General features: G+C 41.6%; 1 protein-coding gene across 1 annotated transcript in view; it reads left to right on the forward strand.

The window, feature by feature from the left end:
* kiaa1549lb (KIAA1549-like b) overlaps window positions 1-20,650 on the forward strand; it is a 105,256-nt gene that overhangs the window by 54,273 nt on the left and 30,333 nt on the right. Inside the window, exons 9-14 of the mRNA XM_060922816.1 lie at window positions 1,112-1,263; window positions 2,664-2,835; window positions 5,666-5,829; window positions 6,012-6,047; window positions 14,514-14,692; window positions 18,855-18,985. Of these exons, the coding sequence (XP_060778799.1) occupies window positions 1,112-1,263; window positions 2,664-2,835; window positions 5,666-5,829; window positions 6,012-6,047; window positions 14,514-14,692; window positions 18,855-18,985 (834 nt within the window). The remainder of the gene's footprint in view (window positions 1-1,111; window positions 1,264-2,663; window positions 2,836-5,665; window positions 5,830-6,011; window positions 6,048-14,513; window positions 14,693-18,854; window positions 18,986-20,650) is intronic.

The following is a 20,650-nucleotide window of genomic DNA, read 5'->3' on the forward strand; positions in this document are numbered from 1 at the left end:
ATAGGCTCCAGCTCGCCTGCGACCCTGTAGAAGGATAAAGCGGCTACAGATAATGAGATGAGATGAGACGAAATCACTTTTCTGTGAAGTTTGGTTTGCCATCTTTTTTTATTTGTTTCCGTTGCTTGAAGGAGTTGCCGCACAGATTTATGGGTAATCAGTAGCATTGAGGATACATCAATGTTACCTTCAACTGAGGCAGTTTAAAGGCTTTTTAGAAGACAGGAAATGAGAGTTCGATCAGTTTCGAATGGTCCTTGATGCCTTGCTGAGTGAGCATTTTCCCACTTTTGACCACACCCCATTGCTATGTTTTTTATTTTTATTTTCTTAATGTTTATGTTGTACATCATCAAGTCATCAATCTGCTTTTTGTTCACATTGAAGGTTCTGGGATTCAGTCCCATAAACAGCTGTTTCCCTGTAAGCAGGAACTGAAAACTAAGAGTCAATACCAAAGATTTGATTTGCCTTACGCAAACAAGAGAAGAAAATGAATCCAAGCATTTCAGACAGCAAGTGGATATTATCCTTCGTCTTTAATTTGGTTTGTTGGAATTAAACAAATCAACACCTTCTGACCAATCAGAATCAAGAATTCAACAGTGCTGTGGTATAAAATGTTGTAATCAACACACTGGCTCTTTTTTTTATTGTTTTTGTTTTGATGGGTGTATTAATAACAAGGGGCAACTCGCTCTTATCTGTATTTAGGATTGTCTAATTGTTATCCGGTTTCTTGATTGGACACCTACTCAATGGTCAGAATAACCATAACAAAGACAAATCAGGGCAACAGGATATTATAAGTGACACTGATTTCTCTTGCTGGTGATAAATCGCATTAAATTATTATATCGTTTTGTTTTACATTACTGTGTGAGCAAGCGAGTGAGTGAGTATAAAGGTTTATGTGCGTGTGTCCTCCAGGAGAAGGTAAAGATCTTATCAGAGAGATTGTATTTCTTTGCCTGACATGCTTGTGCCTGTCAGGATGGTCGATATTTCTTGAGCTCAGTGGGCTGCAGTGTGATTGGATTAACAATAGCGCAGCAGGTGAATAACTACAAATTCTGCTTTTCTTCCATGATTTGCTGTGGTTTGTGTGCAGTGATTCAGGACGTGGAGAACTCATCTCTGGAGGGTCAGTTCCAGAGCTTTGCAAGTCTGATGGAGCAGCGTTTGGCAGAACTCTTCGTGGTAGCACATCAGCAGGGTGTCCGCTTTAAACGCGCCACCACAGTGGGAAGTTACACTGTTCAGGTAACTCTGAGTCTGAATCTAAAGGAATAGTGTGACATTTGCAGGTTACTTGGTGTGTAGTGTGGTTATTTTATGAAGGTACTAGTGCCACTGTTGCTTAGCTCCCTCTATACCATTCATCATTGGGAAGAGACCACCATAGGACCACTACTAATCATGTTGGTCCATTCTTAGAAATGCTGCTAACAGGGGATAAATCAATACCAACATCACAAACATTACCATGAGATCTGATCAATATCTGGTGGTGGTTCATTTACATGGATAAGGTAGAGATGTGGTTATGCGGAGCAACAGATGGACTACAGAAATTGTAGCTAAAAAATGGCCTGTATGGCAAGTGGATCTGGAAAAAAATAATCAGTGAGTACATCTCCAGACTGTAGACAGTGCAAACAAGACCTGGCAACTGATGAGTCACAGACCATTGTCCAGTTTGCTGGAGTTCAACTCAAACAAGTCAAGAATTTCAATATCTGAAAACACTGGTTAAGGTGAAGAAAGCAGAATCCACAGCTAAGATTCATAGCAGGATCAGTCAGGTTTTTGCTCAAGTGAAGCATGTAGAACATGCTAGAAGAAAACAAACATATCCATCAAGACCAAGATGCATCTCTTCCAAACAGTAATCCTGCCACAACTGCTCTACGGATCAGAGATCTGAAGCAGATCTGGCTGGCTCAAGTCAGATATGAACAAGCTTGCCAACTTCCTCATTCTGCTTGTGACAAATCCTGGGAATCTTCTTCCACAATTCCCTTCAAAACAAGATCATCTTACTATCAGATGTTAACAACAACCCATGATCGAGGAGGAAATCCAGAGATGACGGTTGTGATATTTCAACCACATATGGAGGATACATGTGGTGTAGTGGTTATCACTGTTGCCTCACACCAAGATGGTTCTGGGTTCGAACCTCATGGCTGATGGGGGTCTTTCTATGTGAAGTTTGCAAGTTCTCCTCATGTCTGCATGGGTTTCCTCCAGTTTCCCCCACAGTTCAAAGACATGTGGTTAGATAAAATTCCCAGCCACTGGGGTTGCACAAGCCAGTGCATACTTTGTGCTGGTTCCAAGCCTGAATAGATTGGGGAGGATTGCATCAGGAAGAGAGTCCATACAGCATCAGCATCAAAGATGACATGTTCCAGGACAGTTAAACACAACCTGAGGAATTGGAGAATCCACCTCAAGCAGCCAGGAATTTTGGCCTTGATTGCCAAGCATAAAGAAGTATTGTCTGAAATTCACCACCCACAGAAATGTACTAGCCCTTGTGCAGACTCCAGCTAGAAACCCAAAGGGAAAAAAAAAGACAGAACATAGTTATCACATAAATGTCATGTGTAGTGTCCCCATTCAAACATCTCTGCTGTGTGCTTTCTCCCTGATTTCAGATGGTTGGCATGAGGCGAGTGATAGGCCCAAAAAACCCAGCTGAACTCACCTACTACGTGCAGTTGAATGGAACACCACTCCCTGGTACAACTGCTGCTAAAATCCTGAACACTGTGGACTCTCAGACCATGGCTCTGACACTGGGATATTTTGTCCAGCTCCAAGCTGAAGGTTTGTTCATATTTCTGTTCTTTCTTAAAATCAGGACTGAACTCCTACCTGCCTTACTGATAGACCACCTCCAGCTTAGGCTACGGTCATACTACAGCTCGCAATTCTTTGCAGTGGGTTATCAATATTGATGAAAATGAGGCCTTTTGGTAGCGATGCTTTCCCGAGCTTTGGGAAGTATTCCCAAACCCATCTGCCGGTCTCTGTTGCTTAGTTTGCCAACGAAAACGTTGGCACCAAATTTCAGTGCATACAATGAAATTTTTTGCGACATTTTTGGCCACTCATGAGGTGGAGACACATGAAAAAACAACTCGTGAAGCTCGGAGAACATCCGCTGTGAATCGCACGATCGGTGGTGATGCTACCAATTTTTCATTGCCAAATATTTGCAAACCCATCGTGAGCTGTAGTGTGACCACGGCCTTAGGGACTCAACTTGAAAACGAGTGTTTCTACACTAATCTGCTAATCCATTTTCATTTGTGTAACTACACCGAGAATTGATTGAGCCCCCTTCCTCCCCCCTCCCCCCATGTTTGTATTCTGAGGTGCTACTGTATAAACCACTTCAGTCCTCCACAGTAGGGCAAGAAGTAGGAAGTGCTGAACCTCACTGAGAAATCGGGGAGCTGGATCTCTTACTGTATAATAGTGAAGAATTCTTGCAAAGTACAGGATGTGAGATTAGTTCAGAAACGTATCACATGCACTGCCTCAGGCATACACAAATACAAGGATTAGCATAAACACAATGCTCAATCAGCTCATACTGGAATCAGAGATGAGTGTATTCACATCTGAAGATTTCTTGAAAAACAGTGCACTGCACATGTACATTTTGCACATTTGAGGTTTTCATTGGGACTGGGATTCTGTGGGAGGTCCTTATTGTCAAGCTGGCAGTAAGACATGAAGATTGTAGAACATAAAGAGGTAGCAGAGCATCACTTTAATCTTACTTACGGTAAGAGTAACCAGGTTCTTTATTATTAATGTGTTCATAAAGAAGAGACCAGAGCCCTGCTGTCGTTTCATGCTTCAAAGGTCATGCAAAAAAAGTCAAAGTCCTTCCTGTGCCAGGACCTGGTCTTTCCAGGCAGTCTCCCTGCCCAGTACTAACCAGGCTCTAAAGGCACATTGGGTGGTGCCAATCTCCACTTCTATAGCCCTGGCCTCTCGCCTACACAGCTAGGGTTACAGTGGGGGGGTTGATCTTCTGGTAACCATGAGAATTTGACTCCCCACTCACATCTGTATTGTAGTGTGGCAGAAGGTACCATTTTTATGATGGTCTTTGGTATGAAAGGTCACACACATGTGAGGTTGATCTACTTCACCTTGATGAACTTGAAGAACATGAAGTAAAATTAATTGCTCCTGGAAACATGGCACTGAGAGCATAGTATTTGTAGGAATGAGTGGAAGTGGGTAGGAGTGATCAGAGTATCTTATTGCATGGTCAGAGGACCTAAGGGTATTGGTTGGTCTGGTCTGTGTTCATCAAGAAGTAAAAAGGTAAGGAATGGTGGGAGTTTATGGAGAATTTGCAGACTGAAACAGACTATGTGCAAGACCAGAGACCAGGTGGGAGTGTTCATTCATTTGTGGAAGGTAGAAGGTGTGGTTAGAGCTTCTGCAAGAACTGATGGGCGTGGTCTGAGTATCCATGGGATGGGGCAAGGGTAGTCAAACTATCTCAGGTTTGGTGCAACCAGTGTTACTCTGCGAAAGTAAGTGGGTGTGGTCTGTAGTAGTAAATGGGTGTGGTCAGCGTGTGTTTGGGAGCAGATAAATATGGTCAGAGTATCTCTCGAAGAAGGTGGGTGTAGTTAGAGTAAGTGTGGGAACAATTGTGTATGGTCAGAGTGTCTGTAGTAGCAGGTGGGTGTGTTCAGAAAGTCTGTAGTAGCACTAGGGTGTGGTCAGAGTGTCTGTAGTAGCAGGTGGGCGTGTTCAGAAAGTTTGTAGTAGCAGGTGGGTGTGGTCAGAGTGTCTGTAGTAGCACTAAGGTGTGTTCAGAATGTCTGTAGTAGCGGGTGGGTGGGATCAAACTGTCTGTAGTAGCACTAGGGTGTGGTCAAAGTGTCTGTAGTAGCAGGTGGGTGTGTTCAGAAAGTCTATAGTAGCACTAGGGTGTGGTCAGAGTGTCTGTAGTAGCAGGTGGGCGTGTTCAGAAAGTTTGTAGTAGCAGGTGGGTGTGGTCAGAGCGTCTGTAGTAGCACTAAGGTGTGTTCAGAATGTCTGTAGTAGCGGGTGGGTGGGATCAAACTGTCTGTAGTAGCACTAGGGTGTGGTCAAAGTGTCTGTAGTAGCAGGTGGGTGTGGTCAGAGTGTTTACAGAAGGGGGTGGGTGTGGTCAGGGTGTCCATAGGAGGAAGTGGGTATGGTCAAAGCATACACAAATGAAATCAGTGTTTGTGTCGAAAGAAGTGGGTGTGGCCTGAGCATATATGACAAGGGATGGGAGTGATCAGAATTGTGATCGGAGTGTCTCTGGTCAAGGTATGTTCTGAAAATGTAGGTGTGGTCGGAGTGTGATTGAGAGCAGGTAGGTGTGGTCAGAGTGTCTCAGGGAGAAAGTTAGCATGGTGGAAGGATGTGCAGAACAGCTGGGTGTCATCAGAGTGTCTATGGGGAAAGGTGGGCATGATTAGAGTGTCTGTGGGAGCAGGTAGGTGTGGTCAGAGTATGTTTGAAAGAGGTAGGTGTGGTTAGAGTGATTTCTAAAATCACTTCCAATGCACAGAAATTTTTGATAGTCACCTAGCTGAGCTAGCGAAAGATTGTATGTATGCTGTATGTTCTTTCATGTCCTCTCGTCATGCAGCTGTGGTGAAGGGCCCTTCCAACAATCTCTGGATCATCGCCTCTGTTTTGGCTCCTATCGGCATCGTCACCATCATCATAATCATCATCACCGCTGTACTTTGTCACAAAAACAAGAACGACTTTAAAACTGACGGAATTGGCAACCTGAATCCACGGGTTAAGGTACAGAGACATATTTTTTCCATTTCTTCTGTTCCTTGTGTTATTATTACATGCACTACAATAGTATTATTAAAAATAAAGTAAAATGAGCTTCTAAACATGCATGCTTAATGTGCTTTGCCGTTAGCACCCTGAGAGAGAGAATGGAGATAATGACTTTTTACGCTGTTTTTCTCATACAGACGACTTACCGGAGAGACATGAGTTATTATCATCAGGTACGTCCACAACTTTCATCTTCTTTCATGTTCACATTCTGGTGTTGAGGTGCATTTACGATCACCAATAAGGTTTATGACTTTTTTTACATTCTGGGACAATTTACAAGGCAATGCTGGATGATGATCTGCTGAAAGTGTGTGTGTGTGTGTGTGTGTGTGTGTGTGTGTGTGTGTGTGTGTGTGTGTGTGTGTGGACCCAAATAAGTAGAGTATGTATTGGGAACAAGGTCAGAAAATCTCTATAGGTTTTTTTTGGTGAAAGTAGGCCAGCTGTTCTATGCAGGGTACCAAGTGCTCTAAGGTTAAAAAAAAAAAAAGTATATTAATAAAAACAGCTAAACTGCAGCATCCTCCTGCTAACGGCAAGTTTTTTTTTTTGTTGACACAGCTTCATTACAAATACACTTAACATGATGTAATGACGCATTTAGATTTTTTGTCCTCCGCTTCTCTCCGTTTGATCCATTTTATCTTTAACCCCTTTCACACACAACACCTAGGAATGTATCGGGCAAAAGGGAACCGTCAGGGCCTTCAGAGAAGATCCAAATATATCAGTATTTCAAATATTATATTTAATTTTTTTCATTCTTTCATAATTTCATTATAAATATTCTCTTCTAATTCGGCCTCATTTTCTATCAAATGTGCTTCAGAAATGAAAGGGTTACTGTCCTGAAAACATTAAAATCGACTTATCTGGTGAGATTTTTTTGTTGTTGTCTCTAGGCTGAGAAGAGTTTAGAGCTGCTCACTCATTGGTTTCTGGGACAGAAGGCCATGGCAGTGTATGTTTATGTAGGACGTGACAAATCAATTAACCAATCAGATTTTGATTTATAGTGGGAGGGACCAAAAATTTATTGCCCTCAGCCTCCTCGAAGGCCAACGCGAGCTTAACTGCGAGTCGGTGCCGTCAGAGCAGCACTGAAGTCACCTTCCAGCCAGTGTAGCATTCATCAGTAGCGTTAGCGCATGCTAATAAAGCGGTCAAACCAGTGCTATCAACAGCAAGTAGCACAGGCTAATGACAGAGAAACTAAGATTTCTGTCTCCAGACTCTTCTTCAACACTGCACGCTCGCTACAGTATTTTTCACTCAGACTTAATTATTAATTTCCCTGTGGAATTTACTGAGTTACTTTTAAAATCAACATTCGACAGCTACACACAACAGAGCGACCTGATGGCCTGCCGCTAATCCTTTACAAAATCCTTTGCCCTGTTGCTTTTTTGGTGTCTGGCTACGTTTGGGCTGAGCTCAAGTCCCAGCTCTAATAATAACAGTTCGCCACTGGTATCAGGTAAAAGCTACATGGCATAGATAACAAATTTTCATTCTCACTCAGTCTCCTTTAACAGGAGCCGTGTATTCCTACCTGACTGTATTTAATGGAATGCTACGGAGCGTGAACCTCTGCAAGACGTGTAAAACATGTGAGACCAGATATGACGTATAATTCCCAAAGTGACAAGTCCATATTGTTGTGAAAAGCCCAAGCTGAGACATTAGTTAGCAATTTTAAGGAATTTCATCTCGTTTGAGCAGCCAGCATGTCTTTTATTTCTGTCATTCCAATTCCCAGCCATATCTCTCAGTGTTCTCTTTGCTGGCTGTTTTGAATTTGCTGTTGGTCACTTGACTGTGAATCAGTACAAGTATTTGGATTACGTAGATGTCAGTCGTTTCGTCGCAATATCACTGTATCATTACTTCCTGTACATCATCACCTGCAGCATCATAACCAGCCACAACACATTAATCCAACGGTTCTGATTCCCGCTGGAGCGGTGGCGAAAGATGATCGGTAATGTTACCACCAGGGGATAGACTAACGTTTCGACTTTAGCGTTTTGTACAAATTTTCATGTCATACCATTACAGCATGTCATCTCATCTCATTATCTGTAGCCGCTTTATCCTGTTCTACAGGGTCGCAGGCAAGCTGGAGCCTATCCCAGCTGACTACGGGCGAAAGGCGGGGTACACCCTGGACAAGTCGCCAGGTCATCACAGGGCTGACACATAGACACAGACAACCATTCACACTCACATTCACACCTACGCTCAATTTAGAGTCACCAGTTAACCTAACCTGCATGTCTTTGGACTGTGGGGGAAACCGGAGCACCCGGAGGAAACCCACGCGGACACGGGGAGAACATGCAAACTCCGCACAGAAAGGCCCTCGCTGGCCACGGGGCTTGAACCCGGACCTTCTTGCTGTGAGACGACAGCGCTAACCACTACACCACCGTGCCGCCCCCATTACAGCATATTAGCAATAAATAGTTTTCGATGTGAGTATGAATGGGATATTAATGTAACCCGTTTGTGCACAATTTTTTTCCCCAGTGATTTTCTGCAGCTAGACACATCAGCAGTATCACACTGAAACAGATTCAACATTGAGTTCCATTAAATATTTATGATTTTTCAGAAAATTCCAAATAAGTCAGTACAATTATGCTCTTTCATTTATACATTGTAGATCCATAAAAATATGTACAAAACTTTATTTGATGTTTATATAAAGAGAAAACAATGTAGGGGAGAGCGGGGAGACTTCGAACATGGAAGACTTGGGACGGTTTGCACTTGCATAAATTAATTTCACCCAATCAGGTTTAAGATTCTATCAGAAGTTAGATGTTGCCCATGAGAGTGACTGACTTCCTTTGGAGACACAAAGCTGGACACTGCAGTAAGGTCAAAGTCCCTGCCATGCCAGGACCTGGTCTTCCCAGGCAGTCTCCAGTCCCAGTACTAACCACGCCCTTAAGGTTCACTAGCCGATCTCTGTTTCTGTAGCCTTCGGCCTCTCGCCTATTACACTGCTGGGATTACAGTGGGGAGCTGGCTGGCTGGTAACCACGAGAGTTTGACTCTCCACTCGCATATTGTGGCACCTTGCCAGATGACAGTAGATACCATTTTTATGATGGTCTTTGGTACGACCCAACCATGAGTAGAACTCACGATCTCCTGGTTGAGAGGTGGACACAATAACCACTGGGCCAGCCTGTGCTATGTAAGGTTTGAGCAATTAAATATTTTTCTCAACCAAAATGTGTATTTTCTACTTTGCCTCCACCTCCATTCCAGGGTTCCCACTGGGTTCTGAAAAATATTCTCCACTTTTTCCCTTGAAAAATCAAGTCAAAGAAGTATTCTTCACTTTTTCTTATTTTTTCTTCACTTAGTTTGTATTTTTTCTTAGTTACTGATGCATCAAAGTGGACTTAATACAGGTTTATACCAACCAAACTGGTGCAATTCAAATATTTGTACATTTACTTCAGCCTTTACTTCAACACACAACTTGATTTACAATTGAACAGAGTCAAGAAGACTCTTGGAACAACCAACAGTGAAGGAATCCGAATTTCCCGTTGATTTACAAATCGAACACAGAATGACACTGCATTTTTCATCATACGTTCACCACAGGAATGCAACATGCCATGCCCCTGAAACATAACTCCCTTCAGTCGCTTATTTTATTTTTATTTATTCTTTTTTAAGGACTATTTTATCTTCTATTTTAGACATATTTACTTCTTCCTTGATTCAGGAGCTTGGTTGCAATTTTGAATTTCCCTCTGGGGATTAATAAAGTGATTGGTCCAAAGCTTGGCACCCATTTGGTCATTTATGTTTAGTCGATTTTTATTAGTCACAAGCACGTGCTCATTGTTTACACTCTGGCTTCCCGCCATCTCTTCACTGGGGTTGGATTTCGGCAAATGGAGGGATCTGTGGAGGGATTTCTAGAAAAGAGGACTTATAATAATGATGACAAATACATTCGTCACCGTGACGACTGCTAGTAATTTTCTCTTCTCTTTCTCTTGGATTATGTTCATCAGTGACGAGCGTGACGAGCGCCAGCGGGAACCCTGCCATTCTATGGTGTAATTAACTCTGGTGAATTGGGGATTTGTTAGGAATTAAAGTCTGTAGCCTCGTGTCACCAGATATGGTATTATTTATTCAACTTAAATTCTGGGGAAAAAAACCCCAAACATTTAAGTTCCCCCCCCCCCCCCCAAAAAAAAATGGCCACATGCGGAGAGTTGGGACAGTTCATCATGTTACCGTTTTTTTCTTGTGGTTTAAAATATCAAATAGTTTAAGATGTTTGTTAAAAATGTGGGCGTGTCCCTGCATGAGGATGAGTCTTATTTCATTCCTTCTTGAGAATGGGGGTGTTTTGTAATATGAATGTGACGTGACCTGTAAAGAATTTCACACAATCTACAGAAGCTGAGAACTCGTCCTTTGTGAAGGTGAAGGTGATCCTGAATGGGTTGAAAACACTGCTTGAGATCTTGTCGTTACAAATGGCCGTTTATTTATATATATACACTACCGTTCAAAAGTTTGGGGTCACTTTGAAATGTCCTTATTTTTGAAAGAAAAGCACTGTTCTTTTCAATGAAGATCACTTTAAACTAATCAGAAATCCACTCTATACATTGCTAATGTGGTAAATGACTATTCTAGCTGCAAATGTGTGGTTTTTGGTGCAATATCTCCATAGGTGTATAGAGGCCCATTTCCAGCAACTCTCACTCCAGTGTTCTAATGGTACAATGTGTTTGCTCATTGCCTCAGAAGGCTAATGGATGATTAGAAAACCCTTGTACAATCATGTTAGCACAGCTGAAAACAGTTGAGCTCTTTAGAGAAGCTATAAAACTGACCTTCCTTTGAGCAGATTTAGGCTACATCCACACGACAACGGCAACGAGATGTTATTTAAAAAAATATTGCGTCCAAATGGGCAACGATCAGTAAAATATGAGGTCCATATGGCAACGCAACGCTTGCTGAAAACGATGCAATACACATGCCACACCTCTAGGGGCGCTGTAAGACGGTCCTTTCGGAGACACCAGAACAATAGAAGAAGTAAGGATGCATGCGCATAAACTATTATGCGTGAGACTTCATATTAGCCACAAAGTCAGAAAAATCTGTTCGTAAAATTACATTATAATGACCAAATACAATGAAAAGTATTTTTCCAGTCTCACCTGTGAAAGGTAATCCCAGGTGATCTCGTTTGGACGGTAAACCTGTTGGTACAGTTAAACGCAGCACATGAATGAGGCATCTTTATTCTCCGCTTTGACCCATCCAATATGGCGGCGAGGATGACGTATGATTCTACGCGGAAGGCGGCGTCTTTAATGGTCCGGAATAAATTGAATGCTACACGTTGATGGATTAATTTGTTCTTCTACGCCCTTTTTGAGGAATGTATTGTCGGACTTAAACCAACATCTGAAGAGGTGAGATCGCTCCTTTTTTTCCCTATTTTTGCTGGCAGGATTGACTCTGCCCTAAGGGCTATTTTCTCTCTCTCTCTCTCTCTCTCTCTCTCTCTCTCTCTCTCTCTCTCTCACTTTGCACCATTTACACAATAAATATTCACAGTGAAAATATTTTGTAAGCGCGTTTCATGAACCAAGTTATAGGATTTGTTGACAACTCGCATCGAGTTCGTTACACTTCGTTACAGTTCGTTACTACCCGGCGTGAAGCACATGTGGTTGTGACGTCATCGTAAACAAATCCGTTCTACTCATCCAGATGACTTCGCAACGGCAACGTTGCCAGATCTTTCCACTCTGGAACCCGTTCTCAAAAGATTGCGTTTTGGGCACCCAAAACGCTGGTGCTGTGTGGACGCCAGGCCTAAACGATAAGCAATTGTATTGGATTCACCTGAATCCGTTGCCGTGTGGACAGGGCCTGAGTTTCTGGAGCATCACATTTGTGGGGTCGATTAAATGCTCAAAATGGCCAGAAAAATGTCTTGACTATATTTTCTATTCATTTTACAACTTATGGTGGGAAATAAAAGTGTGACTTTTCATGGAAAACACAAAATTGTCTGGGTGACCCCAAACTTTTGAACGGTAGTGTGTGTGTGTGTGTATATATACACACACACAGTGTATATATATATTTTAAATGCAGGACTTGAACTGTCTTTGTGATGATTTAATGTACATCCTGAGTGTCAGTGCACAGGTTTAATGTGACAGCTGGAAATAAATTATCTGTAATGTGTTTTATTTCTCCAGGATGTCCATTTTAATTGCAGCTTAATTCAATTAAAGCATCTTGAAGTTTAATCCAATTATAGCATCATGTTTTACAGAAATGAAATTAAGAAATGAAAACGACCTTCCCATCCAGACACTACTGAGTTTCCTGAGTTTGCCCTAAAAAAAGTATCAGGACACGTATAAGGGACATAAAACACGATGTTAGTCTCGTGTTTCTTTGTGCATTTACAAAACCCTAAGACTAATCATCTATTGAATAGAAAGAAAGAAAGAAAGAAAGAAAGAAAGAAAGAAAGAAAGAAAGAAAGCCACAGCTGCTGGATTCTGATTGGTCAGAAGGTGACATCAGCTCTGACAGAAGCGCAGGTTTAGATTAATGCACGTGTCCTAAAACGTAAAACATGCTTGTTCGCAGGGACTCGTACAGTGGATGCTTCACATAAACGGATTAAATAACGTGGAAATGTCGAGCATTTTCTCATGCAAATTATTATTATTATCCTTATTATTTTTAAAGAATATAAACTCACTTGTATACAAACTCAAACTGATTATATGAAACCTCTCTTACAGCACCATGTGGAAAACAAAAAATGGTTATAAAAAACAACACACGAGGCATTATTTCTGAAGCATAATCAGGGTTTTAAAAGGAAATGTGAGCGTGGGATGATGGTGAGCGTGAGAGTGAGACGACGGCAAAGACCCCAAACATTACAGTTTTAGAATTGCAGTTTAAATGTCTTTCAGCTTGGCATTTTTTTTGGTCACAGTGAATCTTTCCAGAAAAGCATCAAGCACCTTTTTTTTTTTTTTGGTCTCCTAATCAATCAGGTTTGGTGTAAAAATGAATCCTGTTAGTAAAACACTTAAACCTGTTAGTTTCAATATTCCAAGGTTGCAGTGGAGCTTCACACAAACAGCTCAAACGAGCTCCTCGTCTCCAGAGTTACAGCAATCTTTATTTCATCTGCATTACTGATCATCAGAAATCTCATCTAAACAGCAAGCCTGGAGAGCGAGTGAGTGAGTGAGTGAGTGAGCGAGCGAGCGAAAGAGTGAGAGAAAGAGAGTTGGCCTGGACTGGGGTTAGTGTTGTATTACAGTCTGCAGGTCATGTGGGATGGGATTTATTCCTGTCTGTATAAAACGGAAAGCTCAGTTGGTTCGGTGGTGGTGGTGGTGGGGGACTGTGAGGATGTGATACTGTATTGATTTTCTTCATTTAGCTCCAGCTGAGCAGCAGCATGTCAACAGCAGCATCTGACACTCATGAATCGTGTGTGTGTGTGTGTGTGTCGGTGGGGGACTGGGACAGAGTGAGACAAAGAGGGAGATGGACAGAGAGAGAGACAGACAGACAGGGAGGGAGATGGACAGAGAGAGAGACAGACAGACAGACAGGGAGGGAGATGGACAGAGAGAGAGAGACTGGGACAGAGTGAGAGACAGAGGGAGATGGATAGAAAGAGAGAGAGATGGACAGAGTGAGAGAGACAGATCGACAGACATAGGCAGATGGACAGAGAGAGACAGACAGAGAGAGACAGAGCCAGCCAGCCAGAGGGAGGGAGATGGACAGAGAGAGAGAGAGAGACTGGGACAGAGTGAGAGACAGAGGGAGATGGACAGAAAGAGAGAGAGATGGACAGAGTGAGAGAGACAGATCAATAGACATGCAGAGATGGACAGAGAGAGGGAGATGGACAGAGAGAGAGAGACACAGACAGACAGGGAGATGGAGAGAGCAAGAGAGACAGACAGAGGGAGATGGACAGAGTGTGTGAGAGAGAGACAGAGATATGGACAGAGAGAGTGAAAGAGACAGACAGACAGACAGACAGAGGGAGATCGGGGAGAGAGACAGAGAGAGAGATGGGGAGAGAGAGAGAGACAGACAGATGCAGACAGACAGAGGGAGACGGGGAGAGAGAGATGAGGGAGAGAGCGAGACAGACAGACAGACAGACAGAGGGACATGGGGAGAGAGAGTGTGTTTTAGAAACCTATATAGAACCTTTAAGGACAATCAACGAATATTTAAAGGTTCTGAGTTTTTGTAAAATACAAAATATCTTTGAGTTGACAAAATGTGTGTGTGTGTGTGTGTGTGTGTGTGTGTGTGTGTGTGTGTGTGTGTGTGTGAGAGATGTAATCATACATAAATATAGCCAAATATTTCAGAATGAAATTCACTAAAATATTATTTAGCTCCAGAAATGTTCACACCTTAAATAATAACTGTATACGGTTATAAACATGTCACTAATTAATAAGGAGCCGTTTTAATGTCACTGCTGGATGAGAAAGTCAGTGGGAAACATTAAAGTGCGTAAATTTTAGACCCGTTCCTAAAATGTGTGGGTTTTTTTTTTGGTGTAGCCTGTTCAGGGTTTTGACTACGCGAAGCAGCATTTGGGTCAGCTGGGTGCCGACGAGGACAGCGCTCCTCTTCCTCAGGCTCCACTGCCAATCCGGGACGCCTCTCTCTCCATGGACAAGGTCATCCACACGGACGGCACCAACTCCAAAAAGACCCTCAGTGGTGAAATCCGGAAAAGGTTTGGATGTATAATTTTGTTTACGAGGTTCTGACTCTGATCCTGTTGCTAATGAATGGAGCGTGGAACAGTCGTGCGTGTGCAGCAAGAGTGAGAAGTGCGTCTTGTGAGTCAGTATGCCGTGTGACGCCATGCTATCAACATCAGGACTTGTGTTACAGATGTTTTTTGTGACACGTGCACATTTATCCAGGGCAGAGAGCAAACATCAAATTCTGGGTTAAACTCAGGAACTTGGTAACGGAGACTGGAAATGCTTCAGCAGGTTCATGGTAATGAAGTGAAGAGCGAGGGAGGTGTTTTGAGCGGTGTTTGGACTTCAAGAGGGGCAGAACGTCACTAGAGGGTGATGAGCGGTCAGTCCAAGAAGCTCAGTGGCTTGTGCACCAGGATCATCAGCTCACCATCAAGGAAATCACCGACATCAGCAACGTGTCATTTAAAACAGATCAAACAATCCAAATCGCAAATGTGCACGTTGTCTCAAAAATGTGTGCAACACAGTTCCTGATGGTGCCAGTGTGATGTCATACAGCGTCCTGACTCACGAGAGTCACCTTTTGCTCCTGGTGCACACACACACACACACACACGCACACACACGCACACACACACACACACACACACACACACACCACCATGCTGCACTCTGTTCGTTCACAACAGGAACAGTCTCAGAACTTTCTGATCCACCTTGTAACTTTACCAACAGTATATTTCTGAAGAAGGAACAAAAACACTCAGTCATGAGACACGTTAGTTCCTGTCCTCACTTATGTTACAGCAGCTGTAACGTCGTTCCCACGGCAGGCCATAGTTTTGTCTTTTAAGACTAAAATATAGCTTGTTATTTTACTGGAAAAAACCCACAAGGCGTAAACTCCTAATACACTACTTACTACTGAAACGATAAGGAGTGCATTAATATAAACCCGTGATTCGAAGCTGCAGCTGTAGTTTATATCAGCTGTAACTTGTTTTATGGACGTCTCAGAACCTCAAATGTAACTTTAAACGGATCAAATGCAAGACATTTAAATCTTGTGAGCGAGAGACAGAAGTTTAAGATTCTAAATTAGCTGTAACTCTACAGATTTCCACAAAACAGTGATAAGAGCAGGATTACACTGTAAAAAATAGAATTACGCTTTGTTCAAGTAATTCCATATTCACAATTGAATGGACAAGAAAATATGAATAATTATTAACGAACAGAAAAATCCACATCAAACTGATAGGCTGCACCTCAATGATGTGTAAATATACAATAGTGAATAATCTGAATTGAAAATACATAATTGCCACAGGTGTTTATTCAGCGCATGCTCTTAATGACCAAGACACGGGGTTTCCTCTCCCAAATGCAAGGGCTGGGCAATGTGGTTCTCTCTCCGGTTGAAGTTGTGCAGGCCCATGTTCTGAAGCAGCCAGTGTGTATTTAGGCTGTGCAGGGTCATGTTCTAAGTCAATCTGCATCGTAACAGTTAGAAGGGCCATGTCCCCCCCTTAAACATGAATGTTTTGACATGGATGTAGCTTGTGTTTCAGAGCAGCTAGATTAGAATGACAAGATGCCCCAATTACAAGTGCACTTATTATTGCACTTTAGCTTGGCCTGTGAAACCAAGTTCAAGTACTGAAGGGCCATGTTTTGATTAAAGAAATGAAACCCCATGTAGCCTATTCATGCTTAAAAAGACGGAAAATAGATTGAACTCAGGGGGCATGCGCTGTAATTATACAAATACTTGATTTTGTTCAAAAGTGCTTATTGAAATAAAGTTTTTAAAAAAGTGTGAAGTTTATTGTACATTATTGAAGGTTTGTAATTGTGTAGAACAATGAAAAAAGGCATGTATAGTTTAATGATAAATTGTGATAACCTCAATTGCCTATTTATACTACTGTGAATGCCACTGTTCAGCAAAAAGAGAAATCTATGTTGGCAGAATGAGGAATTGAAAATTGACTTAATTAAGAATTCTTAATAAAGATAACAGTGTTATCATAGTTTGGATTATCATGGGCACATCGTTGGCAAAACATAAAATTCTTAATGCAGACAGTTGCCTTGAAATTTCAAGTATGGAGCACTTGCATGTGACGTCACAGCCGATCCAGATTGTGACAGACACCATCTTGTCGGTCAAACGCCATATTCCGCCTTCTACTTCTACTTCTGGTTCTACTTCTGCTTTTACTTCTACCTTTTCTTCTGGAAAACCCTACTATATACAATTCTACTACAATGGCTGCGGCTACAAGCTCTCCCTATCTGTGCACGTTTTTTATGTTTTTTGTGTGTATTTTTGCGTGCTGTTCGTCTGTACCGGACTTCAATATCCACTACAACCGTATGGACTTACTGGACATCGGTTTCCAGCAGAAAATGACGGTTTGTAGCGATTTCCATCGCATGCACAACATTCCGGACGAGAAAAAAAAAAACATTCCGGACGAGATAGCGAGACCAGTGGGGTCTCCGTGGATTGTTATCGGAAGCAAAGCGAAGGAGGCAGCGCCGGCCTGTTGACTAAGCTCAAAAAACAGCTACTCAAATCTCCACTGCCAAGCCTCTACCTCTCCAACGCCAGATCCATGTAAACAACACGGACGAGCTGGAATTACCTTATTCTATTCTATAATCGGCTGGTCAGTGCTATACTCAATACTTAAGTGACTTACCCGTCCAATGAGGATTCTTGTTTACAAGATGCCACATCTGAGTCGCTGACAAATCCTAAATTTCTGTAAAGATAACTGTCCAGAGATTTATAAGCACGCAGTGCTTCACCACTGAACAGCGAGGGAAAGTTAATGAGGTAATTATACACGTCCGGGTATTCTGCTGGCAGTTCAAAATCCGGTCGTGAAAACTCCGTCCGGTAAGCCATAAGGGTCACAAATCTGTAGATCGTTTATTTTAGACATGTATCTAGTTATCTGTTCATTAGAAAAATGAGCCGTGTAGTCCGTCGGTTGAAATTTATCCATTCTGTACACGAGTGCAGCAGTATTCAGCGGTGTTTTTGACCGACAAGATGGCGGTTGTGTACTTTCCGGTCACGTGACTGCAAGATCTCAATTCTCAACTATTCTTTTTTTACAGTGTACTTCGGCATTAACGCTTCAACATTTTACACATGATCAGGTTTTAATAAACGGATCTGAGCATTATTAATCAATCAATCAATCAATCAATCAATCAATCAATCAATCAATCAATCAATCAATCAATCAATCAGTCACCTAGCTTTTTTCATGGACTTTCCATAACATGGCGTGTAACCATAAATGCATAAACACTACCACACATTCTCCTTTAATCAATGAATAATTGTAATCACCATGTGATTAAAGCAATAATAAACAACAGGGTGTGCTGCTTTTGGAAAATAATACATTTTTCAATATTTTCCCCCTTAATTTATGTTCAGTGTCAGAAGTAGGACACGCCCATTTCCTGGGTCAGAAAAAAAGGGCCAGAATTTGATTTAATTTAAATGTAGAATGTTTCATTAATTATTGCTTTTATGTCTGTTTTAATTTTCCCCCTTTAACCCGAACACTGACCTACTGACGACTTCAGAGAAGAGCTCTGACACTGATGTGTGTGTGTGTGTGTGTGTGTGTGTGTGTGTGTGTATGTTCATTTAGTGTTTATATCAGTGCATTATTTAGAAAAATGAGAGAGAGAGAGAGAGAGAGAGAGAGAAAGAGAGAATAATAGAGAGAAAGAAAAAGAGAGACATGGAGTCAGAATAAAAGAGAATAATCGAGAGAGAGACAGACAGACTAAGAAAGAGACAGAGAGAGAGACATGGAGACAGAATAAGACAGACAGAGACAGCGAAAGAAAAAGAAAGAAACAGACAGACAGAATGAGAGAGAGAGAATAATAAAGAGAGAGGCAGACAGAATAACAGAGAGACAGACACAGACTAAGAAAGAGACACAGTGAGAGAAAGAAAAAGAGACAGACAGACAGAGATAGAGAAACAGAGAGAGAGAATAATGGACAGAGAGAGACAGACAGAGAGGAATACAGAGATAAACAGAGACAGAGAGGGATAAAGAGATAGAGAGAGAGACAGAGAGAAGAGAGTGACTGAAGCATCCCCACACATGAACCTTCTCTGTCTTGTTGCCATGGTTCCCGCAGCAGGTTGCCGAGTGAGGACGGTTCTGCGGTCAGCGTGGAATCTGCGAGGCCCGTTTCAGTCCGAGGCTCAACGGTGAAAAAAATCACGACACAGCAAAATCTCACAAAGGACGAAAATAAGATAAAGACTGGTGAGAGACAGAAAGAGCAAAACACACACACACACACACACACACACACACACTTCAGCCTGCTGCGTTTCCAACCACTTCTGCTTCGTGTCTTTTAATTTTCAAATGGTTTCTTTTAATAGTTCGACTCTGTCAGGTCCATAAAGGCCAAACCCACAGAGAAAATAAAAACATTATATAACACATTTCAGTGCTTCACCCTGATACAGCGCGTGAGTCATTTCTGTCAAACCCGAGTTTTAACTCCAAAGTGTAAAACTCCTTATCCTGCACATCAGCACTCAGTATCCTATCAGTACACCGCTGCATTAAATATATATTTTACTTCTCCTTAATAAATTACAGTAAGAGCTGCTGGTTGAAGGGCATCATGCTGGAGAGCCTTCATTCATTGTGATCGGATTATAGGAATTAAATACACTGTATTTCCAGCACAGATACTACTTTCTGTCTTTCTAACTTTACAAATGTAGATAGCTGCGGAACCTGGAAATCCACAATCGACCTCAAAAGTAGGTCTGAGGATAAAGATATGATTATGAAGCTAAAACAGAAATCCAAAGATGTAAACAAACAAAAAAAGCTTCTCATGAAGATGACGGGAAACTGAAATGTTGGTTAAACTGGAAGTGTAAATAAATGTTCTGTGGGATGCATGCATTTTTTTCCATTTATAAAAAAAAGGTGATTAATAAATAATAATAATAATAATAATAATAATAAATAGTGATTAATGATATTTGGTGTGTAATGACAACACTGACATTGTATAAATCATCCGCAAAGTTGTGTTGAAAGAAATGCGACATGACTTAAGACTTCACGTAGTAATAATAATAATGATAATAATAATAATAATAACAGTAAATCGGATTATGATCCACCCCTTAGCTCCACCCCTCCACACCTTAATTTCTGACAAAATGAGAGAAATTTGGCTTATTTCATCCAACCAAACGCTAACTAGGATGAAAACAGGGCCCTATATATGAGATCTGAATAATAAGTGCGCACACACACACACACACACACACACACACACACACACACACACACACACACACACACACACACACCTTCTCAGAGAAAACCTGAAGCTTCCCTCACACATAATTATGTCATGTAGAGTTCTCCCTCACGCTGTGTTAGTTGTACAGGGAGTGTGTACAGCACGTCGTCACAGCCATATGCTGCCTCATCTTCCTTTCCCGACTCAGACTGTGTTTGACCTTACAGGTACAAAGAAAGATTTAGTTTTAAATCTCAAAAGCAATAATGACAGTTTAATTATTTCTAAGAAAAAGATACAGGAAGTGATTGTTAAGAAAAAGTTATTGCTTCAGTATTAAATATTGGATGAGGGCAAGACAAGAAGCCTCACATTGGTAATAGTGCAGTACCAATCTTAGACATAGGGGGCAGTAATGAGCATGAAGCACAGAAAGTCTGTTTGGTGGGGGTGGGACCCAAGTTTTTATTTTATTTTATTTTTATTTTTTTTTTATTTTTATTTTACCAACTTTATTGGACTGTTACAAAATAAACATAAAAAAGAAATAAACATAAAAATAAACATAATAAAGTAAGTCAGCCCAAAGGGGAGAACGCGAACAGGCGACCCATGCAAGGCGTTTCCCTGAAGGTATAAAAGAGAAAAATCATACA

Source organism: Neoarius graeffei, chromosome 6 (genome assembly GCF_027579695.1).
Source record: "Neoarius graeffei isolate fNeoGra1 chromosome 6, fNeoGra1.pri, whole genome shotgun sequence".
In the NCBI taxonomy this organism is placed as follows: Eukaryota; Metazoa; Chordata; class Actinopteri; order Siluriformes; family Ariidae; genus Neoarius; species Neoarius graeffei.